At 41.7% G+C, this 21,983-nt stretch overlaps 1 protein-coding gene across 1 annotated transcript in view; it reads right to left on the bottom strand.

The window, feature by feature from the left end:
• Positions 1-21,417, bottom strand: part of CUNH14orf132 (chromosome unknown C14orf132 homolog) — a 35,969-nt gene extending 14,552 nt beyond the window's left edge. Inside the window, exon 1 of the mRNA XM_068148869.1 lies at positions 21,359-21,417. Coding sequence (XP_068004970.1) covers positions 21,359-21,385 — 27 coding nt within the window. The 5' untranslated portion in view covers positions 21,386-21,417. The remainder of the gene's footprint in view (positions 1-21,358) is intronic.
• Between the last annotated feature and the right edge of the window lie 566 nt (positions 21,418-21,983).

The following is a 21,983-nucleotide window of genomic DNA, read 5'->3' as shown; positions in this document are numbered from 1 at the left end:
ACCAAAACCAAACACAAAACCAGATCAAAAAGGGATGTATGCAATTTTATTTTGGTATATACAAATTTCATGCAGCATTTTTTATTTCCCTGTCATTCTCATGTTGCATTGCATTTTCACAAACAAAAAAAAGGGGAAGGGCTGAGATATGCTAAGAGAATACTTGAGGTGAATCTCTCATGTCTTATTTAAAGCTATTTCTACAAAATTTTTTGCTTACTTACTTGGTACCCAGGTCAAGACACACAATAAGCCCAAGAGTCTAGGACCAGGGGGAATGGGAAAAAAAATAGAAATGGGTAGATTCAGATTAGATGTTAGGAAGAAATTCTTCACCATGAGAGTGGTGAGACACTGGAACAGGTTGCCCAGGGAGGTGGCAGAAGGCCCATCCCTGGAGGTTTTTGAAGGCCAGGCTGGATGTCTCCCTGCCCATGGCAGGGGGGTTGGAACTGGATGATCTTTTAGGTCCTTTCCAACCCTAACAATTCTATGATTCTATAATTCTAATAGTCAACAAAAACAATGTGTTCCAGTTAGGATAGACAGATAAAAAGAGAAAAAGTTTATACAATGTTAGCCCTGTTCATGTCTGGAGACCTTAAGGTAGCGTGAAGGTCAGGTAAAGCATAAAGAGCAGCTTCTAGGAAGAAAGCAGAACTGCTAAATGTTAAACCTATTGTGTACACTTCACTTGATAGAATACCAACCTCTGGCATGTTGCCATACATCTTGATCCCATCAGGCACATCAGGCTCACATATAGCTCAAACAATAGCTAAACTGCATGTTCCCCACAACTTACTCCGTAGTGTTTCAGGAGTGGTTTATACCCAAAGAAAAAATAACACAATTTGCTTAAAAATAAATCCTCTTCCCTTACATTTTTGTCAAAGGTACAATACACAGCAGACTAAAAACTAAAACATGAAACTATCTGGAAACTAGTCATTTCCTAATTTCTAGCATTTCATACGTAGAATATTAGGGGTTGGAAGAGACCTGTACAGATCATCTAGTCTGACCTCCCTGCCAAAGCTGGATCACCTAGAGCAGGCCACACAGGAAAGAGTATTGAAAGTCTTCAGAGAAAGAGACTCCACAACCTTTTAGGGTAGCCTGTTCCAGTGCTGTCACTCTCACAGCTCTGTCATGCTGAGGAGAGTATTTGAAGAATAATATTCATTGTGCCAAGAAAAGTTTCCTCCAACATAACTATTTGCTCATGAAGAGACTAAAAGCTCCATCACATGTAAATCTTGAGTGCTTATAAACTGTAACCAGGCAACTATTTCAACCACCTCAACAATCAGGATTTACCCTTTCCCAAGAAAGACAAGAAACACGTTTCTCATCCACTTTGGTGTAAAGTCAGCAGACACAACATGAAAACATTACACAAATAGTTTAAAACAAGCTTGGATCACTTTGCTTTTAAGTGAAGAGGAGCATCCATATGGGACATTTCACTGGCTTGGGGTGGGGAGGCAGAATTCTTCAAAGTGTGAGAACAGCCATCATTAGAGCCAAATACTCCATATGCTCTCACAAACCCAGATTCTCACAACCTGGTTTTGCTTATGTACTAAGACCATCAAGGGATGATTAAGTGTGGCTGAACTAGACAGCAGCTGATTTTTATTTATTATGCCAAACAGAAATAGAACAGCCAAGCCATCTGTGTTTGTGTGCTTATGTTTAAGATTGTTCAAACAGTTCAAAGCACACTACAGACAACTATAATAAATTATACATCGACTCTTTGTCTCTCGATAAGCGTGTCTATACATGTGCAGGCAAAACAACACCCTTTGGTGGCTGACATATGCACGAGATGGGCACAAATCAATGTATAATTTATTTTACTTCTATTTGTAATTCAATATTTGTGCTTTGAAATCTTGCAGTTGGTGGAGCTACCCAGGATAATTAAAGACATGAATATGTAATGGATTTCCTTGGGAATGGATCTTTTCCCACCCAAAAGTGATTTCTGTAAAAGCTTGTTCGGTATTCTTGTGCTTTCAAAGGCTGAGCAGGGATTGAGGAAAATAAAATGTATTGTATTTGCGTTTTCCTCCTATTTTATTCAGTGAAATCTGAATTATGTAATCACTACTGTCCTGGAGATCTCAGAGAGAAGGAACAATTTGGTGGCCTTCCATACCTTGCAGAAGATGCAAGTTCGCACTCTCTTGGCTTCTTAGGATCTCAGTGTGTTTGAGGGTGTTTGGAGCAATGTTTCAAAAGTACATAAACAAGAGAGAAATATTATTGACCCTGAGTTTGGCATCTGTCTCTGAGTCTGACACAATTTAAGTAGAGAAGAGATAACAACCACCAGAACAGAGCACCAGCTGAAAAGTCTTTCACATAAAGGTTGTTAAAAAGTAATTAGAAAATGGGTTGGGTCCAACGTGAAGCAGCATTTCTACACAGCCTGACAGCCAAAGTAAATACACAGACTCTTCTGCAAACCTGAAGTTCAGAGCCTCTCTTCAGATATCAAGAAGTACAAACCAGCTAAGGGTGCTTTAAGAGATAGGATTCAGATCAAAGCAAGACAACTGCACCCACACACCCCTAGACAGACGCTCACTTACACTTGTGCAATCATTAATTTCATGTGCAATTTTGTGGTGGTATCTTGGACCTAGAGATGCAATTTTAAAATAGTCTAATAGTTTCAGCTACTGAAACACAAGAAGTAAGCTAAAGTATTAAGCAAGGGAACTGCACCAAAATTTAAAAGTCTATTTTCTTGAGTACAAGTCCTACAAAAAAAAGATCCCAAAAAAATACCTAGCAGAAGCATAACACTCTCAACTACAGGAAACCTTACACATGCACAGCAGTACAGTCCCAATACAACTGAAGAGATGGATGGGTTCTTCATCCCAGAGCCTATATACTCGGATAATGAACTCATGGATGTAGTTTGCAATACTTTGATCCATGCTGAGGTTCTATTTATGACTCTGCTGAAAGCTCTTCAAGTGAAATACAATCTCACCTATTCATGGCATCAATGAGTGTAAAGTAAAAACATTAAATGATGAAAGAGAGTGGAGAGGTCACAAAGATTTTCACTGAGGAGTCACTGGTTAAAAGTGGAAGTTTGCAATATCACTGCATCATTTAGTGCAGCCCTTGAAGCTCTTAAAGAAATGCAATAGGCAAAGGAAATTTGATTGCGGCTAACCCATTTCAGAAGTTGTTCTTCCTGCATAGAAAGAGGGCTCTCCCTCAACTCAGCAACCTGACATTCATCCATCTGCCCACAGAGACTTATGTATCCCACACCACGATTCTGTGTCTTGTCTGAATAAATCCGTAATGCAACGAGGTAGAGAGCTCAGGATGTAAAGTCACAAAGAAAAATGATTGCAACACATGCCCCAAGAAACAACTGAAGCCATTGAGCAAAAAACTACAGTGGTCCAGTCTATCTGGTTTGTACCCTCAGAATCACTCTCTTTAAAAACATTGTCAAATTTATCATTCACTAGAAGGAATTTGCACTGGATGCCAAAACCTCCCTTGGGAACTTAATATTTTGTTCTCCATTGGCAGTATATAGGAATGTAAACATTTGGTCTTGAGGGAGTGCACAAAGTGCTCATTTGCAAGTTTCTATGAGAAACTTTCACCATGTTAGGTACTGGTAGGAACTTATTTTGTGCTGCCATTATTACAATTAAGGCAGCAGCAAACAGTGACAGACACTCACACATCTCAAATTATCTACACAGATCCATATTATATGTAACTTTATCAACCAATTAGTAATACAAGGAATATTATGGGAAAAAACCCAAGGTGTTTACAGAAGAAATTATTATTTATTTAAAGCAATTCTGCATTGAAAGTGCCCCACAAATCAAGAGTCCTTTTGTAGCAAGGATAATTGTACACTGAAAGCATAGTCACAGAGATAAAAGTGACATCAGGTAACAAATAGATGACCATACTAAACAGATGACCATGTTCACCCAAGTTAAAATGGGATCAAGTTAGAAAGTTTAAAACATTCCAAATAAAACAATGTCTTCTACATATTTGTTGGTAGACGTGAACGCAAGACAAACTTTAATGCAGAGTTTCTCTAAAGCACTCTGTAAAAGCATGGATACTGCTCTGAGTGCTCTCCTCCTAGATGAGAATTGATCCAGTTCTCCCTTGAAAACTGCAAACCATGCCATGCTATTACAATACACTTCCTGATTGGGGAGACCATGCAAAATTAATCTCTGGGTTACATCCTTGAAGAAGAACAAAATTTCTTTCATTTGTGGTTACCATTACTTTAAGTCCCTTCTTAAAGAGAAGAGAGTATTTATTTGTTATAATTTACATAAAATTAACTACTGTATAAGAACATATTCAATCTATCCCATTGCTCAAACAGCATCATGGAAATATAACTGATAAAATGCATTACATCTACGCAGCACAACCAACCAGCACAGAGAGTCATCACATAAAAATAAGCTCCAGCTCAGTTCAGGAACAAGTGACCCTGAAGAGTGGGAAATTATAAAATATTTTTTAAAACTTCCAGGCAGCCTTGTGTGGGAAACATGCAAATCTCTCCCAGACTGATTGCTGGTATCAAAGCGAGTCAGTTAAACAAACAACTCAAATTTAAGAGATGAATAAGATATAATTTCACGCCAATCCCAAACCACATTCCATTCCAGTGCAGTCCAGAAAACTAGTACAAGCCAGTGTAAAACCTCCATTGGATTCAAAACATAAACACTAGCGACCATAGACAGTCATTCAATTGGAAAAGAATCTTTTGAGACATACTGGGCCCCGTGGGCAAGCAGGCTGGTGAACACTGAACTACTGAACTATTGCCTGAGTTAGTAACTTCAGAAACTTATATTTCTCTGTTCCTCTCTCATATCTTTCTTCCTTCTTCATAAAAAATAGCAATTTTTTTTGGCAGAACAGTTGAGTTTCACTTCAGTTTAACTTAATTTTAGTCTGCAAAACATCTGCCACAGTGAGGTCCTATGCTTGCCTAGGCACTTTGACTACAGTGTAATTAATTTGCAATTAGAACTACTAATTAGAATTAACAGTGTCTCCTTATACCAAGAGCCAATATCATTTAAGCACCCAGCTACTGTCAGATAACTTTTACTTATGCATGGCATATCCATGGCTGCTATGTGCATGTGAAAATCAAAACAGTAGATTCCATGAACTCAGTTCTGTTTGCATTAGTTTTACGTTGGTATTTACTGCAATAATACAATATCAGTTTGGGGGAATTATAAGGAAAAAAATCACACCTGCCATTTTTTCAACTAATTTATATTAGGAAACAACAGTGTAGAATCTTTTGATTTAAAACAACCTGAAACCAGAAAACATTCCCCTTACAAAAATTCTGAAGACGTTTAAGAAGAGAATCTCTGAACAAAGCTGTGTAGCCCAGCCTGTAATCCAAAACACACATACAACCACAAAAAAGCAGCATGTCAAACTCCTCAGAAGGGCACAAGAAAACTGACTGCAATTCCTCAGAAGAAGGACTGAGACCTAGTAAATAAAAGAGCAAATGCAGCACAGTTAAACTTTAATTATATTTGGCTCCCTCAAAACAGATGCTTGCAGACAGATTTCTGTTTCACCCACTAATGACTGTCATACACAATCATGTCACTGATTTTAGAGAGCTGCAGGGTTTATTTGCTTGCAGGCAAAACTGACAAGACACAACTAAAGAATACCCACAAAAGTCAACACCCTGCTTCATCCAACGGGATACTCCAGTACCGTGATGGAGAGAAGAGAACCAGACTGTGCCATGCCAGCTCAGGAAGAGGAATAATTGTCTGCCTGTGCTGGTGCCTGTTACAGTCTCTGCACGTAAAACCAATGGCCTTCCTGATTGTGGCTTGGGAAGCCACAGTGTGCTCCTCCTCTTCGCTATCTGGTCTGGATTTCTAGATCATCACATACTGCTAAAAGGATAACAGGAGGTACTGGCACAAGAAAACAGATACAGACAGGCAGGGGGTCAGAAAGAAGAGGTACATCACAAGTGTATGCAGGGAAAGGCACATTTCCCTCTACAGCCCCACTCTGCAGGCACCACTTGTGTTTCCACAAAAGGAAAGTGCTCGCACTTTTGAGGAGCCACAGAAAAACTGAGGTTCTGCTCAGAAAATACCACCAGTACCCCTTGCCACACTCCCTGTAAATCTGACCAATACCCATCCTTTCTGTTTCAAGCTCCTTACAATTGTGCCATAGAATAAAAGATAGGGAACATTCACAATTCATCCAAGTTTTCCTGACCTGATGGAGGAAAAAGGAAATACAAAAAAGAGAAAAAAGTTTCTAGAAAGTATTAGAGTATGTGGGGTCACATCTGCCTTCAGAATGAACTGGTACCTCTCAATGAAAACTTTGGTCCATCTCTTATCAAGAAAATCCTTATGCATTACTTGGAATGAAGCCCCAGCTGCTAGGTGATCTTGACCTATCAAGATTCCAAACAAGATGGGCTTTGACCAAGAAACTGCTAATATGCAAAGAAGAGCAGCAAAACCAGTTAGTCAAGATTTGTGTCACCAGATCTGTTACAAATCTGATTACTTGCACAATGAAGCAGATAAAAAAGAAAAAAAGAAAAGTGGAACTAATTTTCTTTATGGAACTTAATCCTTTGCTCTGATTCCCATGTTAAGTATCTTGTTGCCTTATCTTCTCTGCTTCGATTACAAACTTTTCAGGGTTTTCTGCACTTGTTCATTGTCCACCACAAGACTAGCTGATGAATCTCTGGATTACCAGTGTTTAGCTCATCTCTAACTCCACAGGTGCCTTGATCTGTAAGGCAACCAGCACCAGAACAAGAGGACACAGTCCCAAGCTGCGCTCGAGTTGAGGAGAAAGTTCTTCACTGAGAGAGTCGTTAGCCATTGGAATGTGCTGCCCAGGGAGGTGGTGGAGTCACCATCTCTCAAGGTGTTCAAGAAGGGATTGTACGTGGCACTTGGTGCCATGGTTTAGTCATGAAGTCTGTGGTGACAGGTTGGACTTGATGATCTTTGAGGTCTCTTCCAACCTTGGTGATTTTGTGATTCTGTGACTAGTGATATTCTGATGTTAATTTTTAATTATTCTTGTCTGCATCTTATTTCAACAATCTTAATGAACCTGGGTTTTCACAACACTACACAAACTCAAAATCTAGCAAGTTGTTCTACTTCTGTTAGAAAAATCAGATCAGATCAGCCAAAGGCTGATGTTGAACACTTTTCACCAAGAGGCTAAAATGTAAGGGCATGCTCATTCTCTTCAGAAAACACCATATATGGGCTAGAGCAATTTAATGTCCTTATTACAGTAGGCAATTGCCTCATCTTAGTTCTATGCATCATTGTCTTCTGTTGGAGTCAAGCCAGAGGAAAAATAAAGGGCTTGTTGCGGAACAAACAGCCTTGCAATTGAGCAGTGAAGACCAGCAGACACAGCTAATATCACTCAAGTTGTTCAGGTTAAGTGTGCTGAAAATAAATAAATAAATAAGATCAAACTCAAGAATCAGAGCAAAGACTGTGCGCAGTTTTAGGCATCCCCAATACAAGCTGAAGAGCTTGTGGGTGCTACATTCACACTGCCTACTCCACAGCCAAAGCAGCAATTGACAAAGTACCCCCTGACACTGGCTGGGACACAGAAACATCAAGGGGTTTACAGCTGCATGTAATTCCTGTGATTCTTCTTTCAACTCTACTACATGTCTTCAGCATAGGCCAGTTTCAACATGCATTGTTTTCCTTTGAACATGTCTATGTTATTCAGGAAAGGCACATGACTATTCCCATCCATATTTTACATCTGCCCTCTCACCAAGCACTCAATACTCATGTACAGAGATGTGGACCTGGGAGAAAGTGTATCACAAGCATCCTTTCTCTTGGACTCTCCATTTGCTCTTCAGTTAAATGCAGGCAAGGGCATCCATGCTGGTGGGCAGTGGCAGATGGAGAACAGAAGAGCAGTGCCACCCTCCACCCACTCCTCCTTCCCCACATGCTGTTCAGTGCTCAGGGGTCACTGCTCTGCCCAGGATATGTGAACAGGAAGCCATCTGCTCCTGCACAGTAGCGATACAGACAGGACTAACCCTGTCCATAAGTGACAATAAGGCCATGTCACTAAAGAGCTTGCTGAGCAGGAAGGAAAGAGTACACAGGCTCTCACTGGTAGGCATCAGGTTTACACAACGTGAATGCACACATGCCCTTACCGCTGCTTTGCCTCCTGCCTTTCAACAGCAATTGTTCCCATTAACCTGTCTCTGCAGATTTGTCACATTTTCCAAAGAACAGATCTGGAGGCTATCTAGTGGTTTCTGTGAAATAGGTAAACACCCCCCAAATTAAAAAAATCCTATGCTGGAGGATTTAGGGTTTTGTTGATGGTTCCCACAACATAAATCCAGTGCTGGGTTTGGGTAACAAGGGCCACAGTTGAATCTAGATGTACAGAAATAAATGTAGCCTAGACTATGTATGAAATAAACACTCCTACTACAAAAATGATAACACATTTGAAAGATGAATGGGAGTGGTGCTGCTCTAAGCACTGGTTCCAGCAATCCCTGGACTCACAAAAGCAAGTGTGTTTTGTGATTATTTAGGAAAATAAGAGGAAAACTGTAAACATAAAAAGCCCCCCAAAAACCAACAATCCACCCCCACACAGAAAAACCCAACAAAAGCCCAAACATGCAAATTGCTGTGTTTTGGAAGCTACAGTCTGGTGCCTCCAGGGAAATGCAGAGTTCAACTATTGATGGTCCAGTAGGAACAACATCAGAAGGCACCATGTCCACGTACAGCGTCCTATACAGCACATCAATTACTGAACTAATACATCTCTCAGCAATCCTAAGAGACAAGCACCCAACTTATTTTGCACTAGCTGATAAGGAAGGCAGGAAAGCAACAGTACCTTCACACAGAGCTATAGCAAAAGGGGGTCAAATGGCATCAGAGATACTGGAGGACTGACACATTCTGCTAACACGGTAATTAGGTGCAAGGCTGCATCAGCACATTAAAGCAAGGTGGCAGCAATAGCAGAGAAGCCTCTCAATATGGGATGAAACAAAGAAGTGTAAGGTGTTTGATAGCACCTCTGTTGTCAAATCCCTAAAAATGCCATCCATGTTGAGTTTATAAGTACACAAGTCATGGTGTTTCCCACATACTTCAGAAACAGACCAATAGCTGAGACCAGTACATCTCAGTCAGGAACGCTGACCACAAGTTAGCCCAATCACAAAACCCCTTTGTAGCAGCCACTCTACTGGAGGACATCTCCAACAGTGAGCTGCTGAGGGCAGTTACCAAGGATCAGACCACACAACCAATCTTCTACCCTTAAGAGATGATTGCTGTCATTATCAAGTCAAAAATACAGCTCCTTTTTGTTGTGTGTGGTCCTCTCTGTAACTTTGAGAAAGAAAGCAGAGACAGAAGGAAAAACAGAGTGCAACATCTGTGTCCCCATATACCGGGTTTGCGTGGGTTGTGAGGGGCTCCCCATCCTGTTTATCTGGGATTGTTCCACTTCAGCCCCAAAACCAGACCACAGGTTTTAATCCTGTCAACTTTCCTGACTTACTGCTTTGTTTACAAATGGTCTACAGCCACTGTTTTACTTTAATAAGGATTTAGTGACTAAATACAACCACTTTTATGCCCACATTTCTGGGAATGCAATATTGGAAAATATGAGCTCAAGCATTAGTTTTTGGCCATCAAAGTGAAACCGTTTACATTTTCAATTTTGTTTTCCTCTCAGTGTTTTCAAACAAAACAGGAGAGCCATCTCAAATTGTTTTTTCTTTAAACATTTGCTCAATATGAATTCATTCAGTCTTTTTTTAACAGTAAATATCACTTGCTTACGTGTGAGATAATTACTAATCACTGCAGAGAGGGTAATAAAATCAGGGAATGAAATGGCAGCAGCAAGCAGGAATCAGTAGGCTCCTGCATTTGAAGAGCCACATCCTATCTTGGTACAGCTTCACTCAAACAAGAAATGCGCTTTCAGCAGGTAAGGATGTGGCCTTTATCTTAAATCTTACCTTGAAGCAATAGAAACAGAGGTAAACCCTCAGGTCAATCACTAGATTTCAAACCACACAGAAAGTGCTGATAGAGCTATTTCACTCGTGCCTTGATATTTTTTAAGTGACTGACTTTACAAATAAATTGCTAACTCTGCAACTGAATGAATACTGTGTTTGTTTACTCTCACATCAGTGATTGAGAAGCTGTAAATAGGTGTGACAGCTGCAGCATCTCTTCTGTTGTCACTGCCCTGCTCCTCCTGTGAGACAGGCAGTGAACAGGATGCCTACTAGGACTGACATGAGCACAGTAGGATCCTCAAGCAAAGAGTTATAGATAAGCTGTATTACTCTTAAACCAGAGCCAGGGTTTCTGTCAATATCAGTTCTCAGGGATGCTGCTCATTTTGTGGGAAGAGTACACCCTGTTCTGCTAGCTGGCCAAAAAAATGTTGTACAGTCTGACAGACCCAGTTTCCCAAATTTCAGTAACATCACCTACTAGATGAATTTTGAAGGAAATGACACTATAGTTTAAAAAATGTCTCAGAGCCTGATAGTCATGAATCCAGTATCTAAAGGCATGACTGTAAGCTTTAAACTGTAATTTCACTGATATCCAGAAGAACAGAAGGGATGCTCTGAGCATTGCCTGCTGGGCCACCTGACTGCACATGCAGCATAAGAAGGATTTGCTGCTTTGCCCCTGCAACCCAGGGCCATTTTAAACTTCCTCATTGAGAAAACACAAAATTGGGAATCAGTTCTAAAATCTTTACTTCCTGCATGGCATCACAGGGAGGCTGACAAATATGGCTGGCTTATTATTTGGAAATAATGAGCTAGCTCCTGGGAGCCAGATAGCATTCATTATATTAATTCAAACCATACCATGCTGTGTTCAAGGAAGACAGTGTTTGACCAAAAGTATCCCTGCTATCTGTCTTACATTTCCCTTGACTCCCTCAGCATTCCCTGTGACATAAGCTAGCACCTGAAAGACTTAAGGAACAGCAAGGTGTTGCTATTGTGACAGCCTGGAGAGCAGCTTATATCAGCATGTTGTCTTCTGCATTTTCCATGCCCTCCTCTTCTGGTGGTTATGTGCTGTGCAGACCAGGGATGTGGAGACAAATAATTTAGAGGCAAGGTTGTTTATTTAGTTGTCCAAATTATCATAATCGAAGCACCATTAAAAACATTAAGTACACTCAAATGATAAAGCAAGAGATGCCCCATGAAAACTACCCATGCTGCAAATTGCAGCTGCCTGAGTAATGAAGGTTTCATGTGAAAGTTGCACAGTTGTAAGAGAAGTCAGGAGGTGCATAAATCTTCCCATACTTGGTAAGATTACAGGAGAAATGAGTTGCAAAACTATCTTGGAGAACAAGGGAAAACAAATACAGCACTTCAGTTTCTTCTGCTTCTGTTTCATGTCCATGAGAAATGCCAGAGAACACACCATGAGAATAAAACATCTGCCACCCTGACAACAAATCAGTGCAGGATTTCACCACCTTACACATCTGCACAGTTTCACAGCATGCTTAGTCAGATGGCTCAGAGACCAACACATAATGAACCATTTCACGGTGTGGATTCTATTACAGAACAACTTGCCAGGCACTAAGGTAATATTAATAATCACATATTTGATAAAGCTTAACTCCAGATCTGCATGGGAAAGTTCATAGGACACACAAACAGAGAGGCATATTTATGAATGCATTTTCAGTATTCTTCTCTCAAGTGACTGCTGGGTTCAGCATCTAGGGAAGAGAATTCAGAACTGTTCAGATTGAGGTTGGAAGCTGGTGTGCTCCAGTTGGAGAGCAACCAAAACACAAAACAGAGCAGAGGAGGTGACATTTCTATTCTTGGGGATTTAGATGCTACAACTGAACTTAGATGCCACTCAACTTTTACTAACCTGCAGGTCAGTAAAGACTATACAGACATATTACCATGCTTCTGTTTTTAGCAAGACAGCTAAGAATGTTTCTGCCATCCAGGTAGGGCTTGAAAGTCTCCAGAGAAAGAGACTCCACAACCTCTCTGGGCATGTTGCTTACCTTTTCTGTGCCTGTAGCATTATAGTTTGCTGCTCTGTTCCACTTGCACTTCATGTCCCTGAACAGAAGAAAATTTACTCTCTGGCCTCCATCTTCCATACCTAAGCTTAAATCTCTGTAGTATTTGGACTTGAGCTGGTGCCACTATAGTATTTGAAATAATTTGTAAAAGGTAAGGAAGGAGGATCTGGGAGTCAATGAAAGAAGATGCTAAAAAAGGACAGCATGCCTGAGTTGCACACAATAGAAAAGTTGGAAGAAAACCCCTGAGAAAGGCCCAGAAAAACTTATGTGGTACATCAAGGAAGGTAGGGTAGAAAGACATTTCAAGGTAGGGTAAGGTAGAAAGACATTTCAAATGGAGTTCACTTTTAAAGAGAAAACGATTCTGATATCTCAAAATGCTTTGACTCTTATTGCAGATTATCAAGACACTTTTGTTATATACTTCATTTAAACACAGGTGTAGTTCAGAGGTTTACTAACATACTTTAAGCATAAACATAATTGGGAGCTGAGAGAATGTGTGATCAGCAGCTCAGGTCTTTGTGTTCAGCTACACTTTCAGAAATCCTTTAAAACTTTGCATTTTAATACTTTTGCTTCCTCATCCATTTGACCCGTACTTTTTCTCTCTGAATAAACACCACTACACATCAGTTGAAGAGATATGGCTGTTCTTTCTCTTCCTATGCAGGGCTGGTATGTTTTTACCAGTCACAGCACATCTTCCCATAGTTTGCATATGCTCATCCATTTCTTTTTGCCAGGGAAAGGAAAGAAAAGAAAAAGAAGTGACAGGGGAAATCAATGGAAGTTTGGTATTGTTTCAGCAATGCACAGCTGATTCCTAGACTCTTCCCTCTTTCCTAACATTTGAATGGTTTACGAGCAAAATTGCAACAAGCAGAACCAGATGAAGTTCAAAGTTTTGTGTTTGTGTTTTTTCTTTCCTTTTATTTTTCTTTTTAATTTCCAAAGTGAAGATAATATTTTTTGCAAATCCAAAGGGATTGGCTGTGCATCCAACAGCCCCTTGCAAAGAGGCGCTGGGCTGCTCTGAAGTGACTGTAACATTAATGCTCTCTAATTAGCTGCTGGATGGCAGGTTTCCGTTCTGGCAGCTACAAGAAGTGTGGAATTCAGCTTTCTGAACAGAGAAACTAAAAATTCCACCTACATGTAATTTCAAACATCTGGTGTTGTGAGACAGACCTGAAAGCTTTGTGTGGGTGTGTCAGACAGTGAGGGAAAGGGTGGGCAGTGATTGCCATTAACAGCATCAGTTCTGGCTGCCATCTACACATTGCATGGTCACACTTGCAGGGGGAAATCTTCCACCCTGTGTTGTCTCTGTTGCTGGTAATCATTCCAAAGCTGCAGAGCATACATTCAGGAAGCGTTCAGTACTCCTGGTCTTGGCATCACAGCCACCCATGGGATTTCCCCCTATTCAGTTCTCAATGTAGGGACAGGCATTGTTTGCTGCAGTGCCACAGGAGACTGGACAGCATACTCAGGTCACTCAGCATCTTCAAAACAAATGTCAGGGAGTTCGTACACTTCATTCTCACCCTTTTTGTACCAAAGTGCTAACAACTTGCATATCCAGTGTCAAGATCATGTTTATCAAAGGCTTCCACAGTATTTACCCTGCTGCTACTTTGTGAAAATGGAAAATGGAGTAACTCCTGATGTATCCACCAGCATGAGAATTAGTCCAAGCCACTGATGAGTGACACAGCTATCATGAGTTTAGAATCCATTTGCAAGGACTTTTCTCATACTTGAGCATGTTTTCACTGAAAAAAAAAAAAAAAACAAAAAAAAAACAACAAAAAACATGCTTAACAACAGAGAGCCATCACTATTAAAAATCACCACCCCTATGAGCATTGGAAGGAGTCGAAGCTAATCCATTAGGATACTACATTCATCAAACCAAGAAACCTGCCAAAAGTCAGAGGACTCCAACAGACTGTACTGCTTAGGCAGACAATGCAATTCATGACAGAAAACACGGTCAGGGAAATTAAGTCCCAGCAGACAGATTAGTAAGCAAACAGCGCTGGTCTCTGTTGAGTTTACTTAAGTTGTCTTTATTATTTTCAGCTTTTCATATCACTGTACTTTATTTGAATGCTTCCTTTAAGCAATTATTTAATTTGATGGTGTGGCAACTTTCACCAAAGCATCACATTGCTTTACTAAATCCTGTACAACCCTTGGACTCATTTGGAGCTTTTGGCTTTTTCCCAGTAGAGGAAATAGCCAGCATCCATCCCATTTCCAACAGAACTTAGAACAGAAACTCCATTCCCACGTTTGAATTTAAAAAATCAGTCTAGATTAGCAAAAAACAAGCTTAAAAAAATAATTAAAAACCCCTATAACCAGTCTAGATTTTCTAGCCTATGACTTCTGAGGACCCAACACCATTGGGTTACCCAGCTGCTACCCAGAAACTCAGTTACCAAATCTGCCAAGAGCACTACTGCTCAGAATATGACAGGCTGGGGCTCTTACTGCTATAGAAATACCAGGCACCAGAACAAACACAAATGCAGTGCAGCTTCAGTCTTCACTCCTTCTTACCTGCAATCTGTAGCTATTTTCTGTGTATAATGAGACCCCAGCTGTTCCTGCCACCAGCTGTGTTGTGAAAGGCTCCCACTTTATCTTTCTAAAGCATGTGAATGTGTCCATTTGTAATTACTTTGCAAACCTCCTTTTCACTTTCAGTGAAGGCGGAAATACATGAGATTAGCTCCTTTTGAAAACTCCTTAGCTTCTATCTGCTGAAAATCAAAGAATCATGGAATCATAAAGATTGGAAAAAACCTTTAAGATTGAGCCCAACCATCAACCTAACACTGCCAAGTCCACCACTAAACCATGTCCTTAAGTGCCACAACTGTATGTTTTTTGAACATTTCCAGGGATGGTGATTCCACCACTTCCCCAGGAAGCCTGTTGCACTGCTTCACAACCTTTTTGGTGTAGAAATCTTTCTTAATATCCAATCTGAACCCCCTGTAGTGCATCCTGAGGCCATTTCCTCTTGTCCTATCACTTTTTACTTTGGAGAAGAGACTGACCCTCCTCTTGCTCCAACCTTCTTTCAGGTACTTGTAGAGAGCAATGAGGTCTTCCCTCAGTCTCTTTTTCTCCAAGCTAAACAATCCCAGCTCTTTCAATCACTCCACCTAAGACTTGTGCTCTAGAGCCTTCACCAGCTTTGTTGCCGTTCTTTATATTCAATATCTTTCTTGTCATGAGAGGCCCAAAACTGAATACAGTACTCAAGATACGGCCTCACCAGTGCTGAATACAGGACACTATCACTTTGCTACTCCTTCTGGCCACACTGTTTCTGATACAGGCCAGGATGCTGCTGGCCTTCTTGGCCTGCAGTGTTGCATGCGGTTATTGTGACCCAAGTCCAGGACCCAGCACGTGGCCTTGTTAAACCTCATACAACTGGCACCAACCCATTGATCCAGCCTATCCAGGTTGCTCTGCAGTGCCTTCATACCTATGAGCAGATCAACACTCCCACACAATTCCATGTCATCTGCAAATGTACTGAGGCTTCACTCAATTCCTTGCCTAGATCATCAATAAAGATATTAAATGGAACTGGCCCAAATACTGAGCTCTGAGGAATGCCAGTCATGACTGATCACCAACTGGATTTCATTCGATTCACCACCACTCTCTGGGCTCAGCCACGCATATTTTTTACCCAGCAAAGATTCAACAATGTAATCAATTTTAAAGTAAAGGACTCCACAGAATTAGTCTCACTGTTAATCAGCACATGAAGCACAAAGAAATCATTTTCATTATCTCCCAAACCCTCCCAGTGCAAGGGTGACACACAACTGGACTGCATAAACTCATGCATCACATGAGCCACATCCTACACCCCTTCCCTACCACCACACTCCTACTACATCTTCCTCTTCTAACATGCAGCAGCACCTATGCAAAAGTGATCATCCTATTAATTGATGGAAATAGCCACTCTAAATCCACACAGTCACAGCATTCCCTATAGTAATAATATGATAATAGTAGCTTCCCTCTTGCTCTTCTAGGATGCTTTCCCATGAATTGCAAAGCATTCTTACTCTGTCTGTGCCAGGATTTGAGACATTTAATTTTAAGCAAGTGTACAGTCCTGCTGCTGTTACTGGACAAAGATAGACATGGTCCAAGTGCAGTAAGTGCTTAAGTGTTTTGCTGGATTGGAATCACTGCTTTTAGCATCTTGAACAGCAATTACAAGTACAATCTTGGAACAACCTCCTCCAAAGTGTAGTATAAAGACTTTGTAAAACCAGTATGCCCAAATGTCCACATAATTTTCAAAAGCTTTGCTGGAACAGAAATTTCTGCTATATAAGACTTGGAATGCAGTCTACAGCGTTACTGCAGTGATAAGAAAAGCACGGGGACTCCTTGTGTTCCCCTCTCTAATAAAAATCTAATGCAGTTGCACCAAGCAGTTGGCAGAAAGACTTCTCCAGGAAATTATCCTCACCTCAACTGCTGGCAACATTCTGCATGGGGACATCACTGATTTCTGCACGCAGAACAGGAATACACAGCTGGTCTCTGTGACTGTGCCACAGCAGGCATCAGGATTTAAGCTTGAACTTTGATCATCTCTAGCTCCTCAAGTATGTAAAGTTTTCTCTTTTGTTAATTAAAATACATAAATCAATCAATCAATCCTCAACATTGCAATAGAAATTAAAGATTACAAAACCACAACTTCTAACCATAGAAACTAAACAGCAAGAATTCAACTTACTGCATTTCAAATCCTCAGAAGTTGTTCACAAAGATATTTCAAACATGGAAAACCAACAGATAATTTGTATGTAAACTATGTATGACCAAGACAAAATAAAAAAAACCCCACAACAAATTCCACAGAAATGGCCATACTCTAAAGGTATTTACTTATTTTTCCCTGTTCTATATGTAAAGAAGATAAAAACAAAAATATCACTTATCTAATAATTCAAATAATATTTTTTACTATATGGAGATACACCCAGCCACAAAAACATTGCAAGCTAAAGAAATCCATTCCTCATTTTCAATAGCAAACAAAAAACACCATAGAATCACTGAAGGAAAAGTTAAATTGAAAACATAAATCTTGAAACACACATAGGTGGCATGATGACTGCAGGTGCTGTTCAGCTCATGTCAATTAGTATCATACTGAAGACCAACACATGATTTTTGATTCTCCAGCTCCCCAGTTCTTTCCCCACAATACACCTCTATTTTTCCAAGTTGAATACACGTCTCAACCCTGCTCCCATTATCTTAGATGGAATTTTCATTGTTACCCTTTTTTTCTCATGAAAAATGCTCTACCTAGTTTTTAACATTAACATTTTAGTCTGTCAGAAATGGGAGGGAGAGCAGCTCACCGCTGGGTGTCTGACAGAAAACCTCTGACCCCTGCTAAAAAGCACTGAGCGCTCTTAGACTGGATCCAGTGCTCAGCACTCCACAAAACCAGCCTTTTATGCTGGAAGCAAAATCTCTATATGAGAAGACTATTTCTGAGGTTACCTAGACTACAAGAGCACTCTGAAATCACTGAACAACATCCAGAAATGAACCAGGCGTGCAGCTCAGCAGTGGTTGAAGGTTTTTGGTATAGCATCTTGAGGAAGATTACTTTAATTAAAATATGAATTAAAAAAAAAATGTACTAGCTAATAGGCTATGAGTGAGTGCAAGTCATACTTATCAGGACAACTAACCTTAACCAAAATAAATTAGAGTACCCACAGAACAGAGGACACCTAAGCCTGCACAACTGAATACTGATGAACACACAGATGCAAACCAGCTCGGTTTAATGATGGACTTAATTGTTACAGTCAAAAGCTGTTCTTCATTACACAGCTAATAAATGTACTGCAGTTGATGTTCAGATGTGGTCACTTAAACTGGGCATCCAAACTCTTGTACTGCAGGTATGCTGTACAGATTTGTTAGCATTACTACCTGACAATCTCCTGTTCCACAAATTTTATCATCAAAATGTTATCTTTTCTGTAGAATCAAATACGTTACTCAGAGGGGCATTTTATTTCTCTTTCTCCTAATACATGAAAGGGTTTCAGAGTTTCCAAGGCACCAACCATCCCACAGGCTTTTTTTAAAAGGAGGGAAAGGTGCTGAATACGAAAGTTGTAGTTTATTTGTATGTTCAGTGCTCCTAGAAAGCAATGTTCACTGTATTCAGGCACATTCAGGGCAGACATACCCACACAGCTATCAAGGTGTGCAAACCCTCACCCACTGAACATCTCAACATAGACACCAAAACTTTACTTGAAAGACTGTTAACTACTGAATTACCTGTCCTTACACTGTCACCCTGTACTCCTCAAAGGAATCCAGATTTTAAGCTTCCATAACACACTACAGTATCACTGAGGCTGAAAGGGTTAACCTAATTTACACGTACCTTCTCTGGGCATACATCAGAGGGTCTCTAAGGCATAGACTGTTCCTGGTGTCTCACAAGACACCTAGCAAAGCCAACCTGGGTCCACAAGGAGTGGTGCAAAGGTATGATAAGAATAATATACAAAAGCAACTTATAGAAACATAAACAATCTACAGTATCCTGTAGAAAATAAATTAAAGATTTTATGCCATTAAGCATTTCAGTTTAGACATTACATATTTTAGTGCAAAGTATTCATGTACCTGGTATTTGCCAGATAAAATGCAATCCTCATTGTAGGTTGCAAGAATATTAAAGAACATGGCAACAAAGCATCTTTAAAAGTGATTATGAGAAGGGAGCACAGATCAATAATTCTCTTGGATATCCCTTTACTGAAGGTCATCTCAAAGGACCACACAACCAGAGACATCACAAAGATAACTCAAAAGAACAGGGTGGTGGGTGGTGGGAGATATAGCAGGAGAAAGAAAGTTGAAGGAAAAATTATATCTAAATCAGAGGAGTGACATGTGGAACCTTAAATGGCACTGTGGTGACAGGAATAGAAAGGGTTGCCCAGTTCAGAATTAAAAGTACAAGAAGCCTGTCACAGGAGAGTAATTAAGGTAAGTATAGCATCTGCTGTGATCTAACAACAGGATTAATTTCCTTCAGCAAAAGAGGAGCACAAAAAAAATCATCTCCTACAGATCATAAGAGGTTTATTACATCAATATCCCCTGGAGAACTCCTCCAAATGCCCTGTTAAATAGGTGCTGTACAGATACAGTGAGCCCCATGCCGCTGCTGGGAGAGACACCCACGAGCCCTGACTGCCTCCTGCCTTCCTCTCACCACCCAAAGAGATTTGTGGCACAGATAGCTCCAAGGCATTCTATCCTTCCTGAAACATAATGGGCCACTGGAGGGGTTGTATGTATTCTAGCCTTCTTGCAGCTTGTTCCTATCTCCATGCTGCTAGGTACTGTTGAGAAGGGATGGGGGGAAATGCGGTGAAGGCTTCTTCCTTTTATGGCTCAGGGTCAAAACTTCTGTTGCTGTGGTGGGGAGGGTGAAACTCACTTCACAGACAGCCTTCCCTGTTGTGGTGTTTTTACATAAATGTCATTGAAGAAACTGCAGATTCCCCAAATGCACTGAAATGCCATGAAAAAAAATAACATTCTTTGTCACTTGTGTGACAAAGGAAAATAATAAACCAACCCCAGAGGATTAGGAAGAAATGTATATAATTCACTGTAAATTGTTGTACTAGTAACCTCAGGAAGTATAAACAGGAAACTTTCCTCAGAGAACTAAAGCATTCACTACTCATAGAATGAAAGTAGAAGACATGCAGAACATGCAGCACTAAGAATAAAACAGTGTATAGAAACAGAAAGTGTGGCCCTAGTCCCAGCTTCAGCACACATCACTGATTACTGATAAAACCTGCTGCTGTGCTGCGCCTCTCTTCTCTGCAACAGGAACAAAAGATAGGCACAGGGAGCTCACTGATTATTCCAGAAAAGACCACAGGAACAATGATTTGACAAAAAAATAATCCTTTGAATACTCTGGTTCCCAGGAAGACCTCAGATCAGCAGAATTTATGCTTTCCTCCTCCCCGTTGTGGTTTTGCTTTTTAGATCTCTAAATGGAAGTTGTTGGACAGCTCACTGCTACCTTCAGAAAGGCAGAGGTCAACATCTCAGAAGCAGACTTTAGATGGAAACAAAACAGAACAGCCATTGCATGAATGAAACAGAACATTGCAAGGACTACACTTAGTTTCCACCAACCACCTCCATCTGAAGTCAATGCTCAGGCAGCAACAGTGCCAAAAGGCCTGTCAGAACCCTTCTCCACCTCTAAATGGTGGGTGATGTTTTAGCAAAAGCTCAATTAATTATTGAAAGAAATGAACCATACACATGCAGTTAGGGATCCATATGACTACAAGAAATTATCCTAGAAAAACATGAAATGTATGTTCAATGACTGTCATATTTTCCAAAGCATAGCACCGTTTGTCTGTTAAAAAACCTAATTCACCTGGATTACCCAAGATGATTTTTGGTTTTAGGTATCTTAAAGCCATTACACACTTTTTCATATGTTAAGCACTGACATGCTGAACACCAATACCCACGACCATGCCTCGAACTGAAATCCAGAACTTAGCTGCAATTTAAACAATTTGTTCCTGCAAAGAGAGGAGTATTTCTAGGTACGCCAAGCTAGATTCAACTTGCAAAGACAGATGCACCTATAAATGCACAACGGATGGGAGGAAAAGAACCGAAAAATCAGATCTCCGACTTCTATTTACAGCCTGCTTCCGGAGGGAGGGGAGATGCTGCTTGGCCCCCGCCCTGGCCTGAAGGCGATGTAATGGTACAGGAGAAACTGGACCGCCGGAGGGGGCGGGCAGGGCCGGGCTGGGCCCCGCTGCTCGGCGCTAACAGGTGCTGCGCTGGCCACTTCACCTCACCCAGAGCCTCCAGGTCCCGCTGCTCTTCCTCCCCCCATTTCCCCCTTATTCTTTCCTCACTTTTCTTTCCTCCCTTCCCTTCTCCCCGAGCCGCGCCGCCGTAACTTTGGATGGAGGAGGAAACGCGCGGAAAACGAGAAGCGAGGATGCGCGCTCCGTCGCTGCCCCGTCCCGCCGCCGCCCCCCACCTGCGCAGCCATGAAGGAGAGGTCCATGGTGCTGCTGCTAGAGCTGCTGGAGGAGCTGACGGAGGTGCTGAAGCTGCTGCTGCCGCTGCTGCCGGGGGCGGGCGGGGCGCGGGGGCGCGGCGCGGGCGCCGCCTCCCCCAGCAGCGGCGGGCGCGGCCGCGGAACGGACACCGGTACCAGTTCCAGCTCCGGCAGAGCCCGGCGCGGCCCGACACAGCCCGGTGCGGCACAGTCCACCCCGACACAGCGCGCGGCTCCGCCAGGGGGCGGTGGCGGCAGCGGCGACCCGGCCCCCGCGCAGGGGTGGGTCTGGGTCCGCCCCGCTGCGAGGGGAGGCTGAGCGACGGAGAGCGGCACCTCCAGGAGGGAGAGGGTGGTCCAGGCCGGCCGGCATCACCTGTCGCACGGCTCCACCCCGGCCCCCACTCTACCTGCCGGCCAACATCTTCGCACGGGCCACAGTGGTCTAGGATCCCCTCTGCACCAGGTCTAGGTCTAGCCTGGGCCGAATCAAAGCTGTTTCCTGAGGCAAGCCGGGGCTAGGGGCTTAGGTGAGAGAACTTTACAGCCTCTGCCTCGTGCCTGCTAAACCACTGGCCACAAGCAAGCCTGCATGTGCAGGCTG

This window comes from Melanerpes formicivorus, unplaced genomic scaffold (genome assembly GCF_026170545.1).
Source record: "Melanerpes formicivorus ecotype bairdi unplaced genomic scaffold, bMelFor1.0.p_v2 SCAF_17, whole genome shotgun sequence".
Taxonomy (NCBI): domain Eukaryota; kingdom Metazoa; phylum Chordata; class Aves; order Piciformes; family Picidae; genus Melanerpes; species Melanerpes formicivorus.
This window is presented reverse-complemented; position numbering and strand designations above follow the sequence as displayed.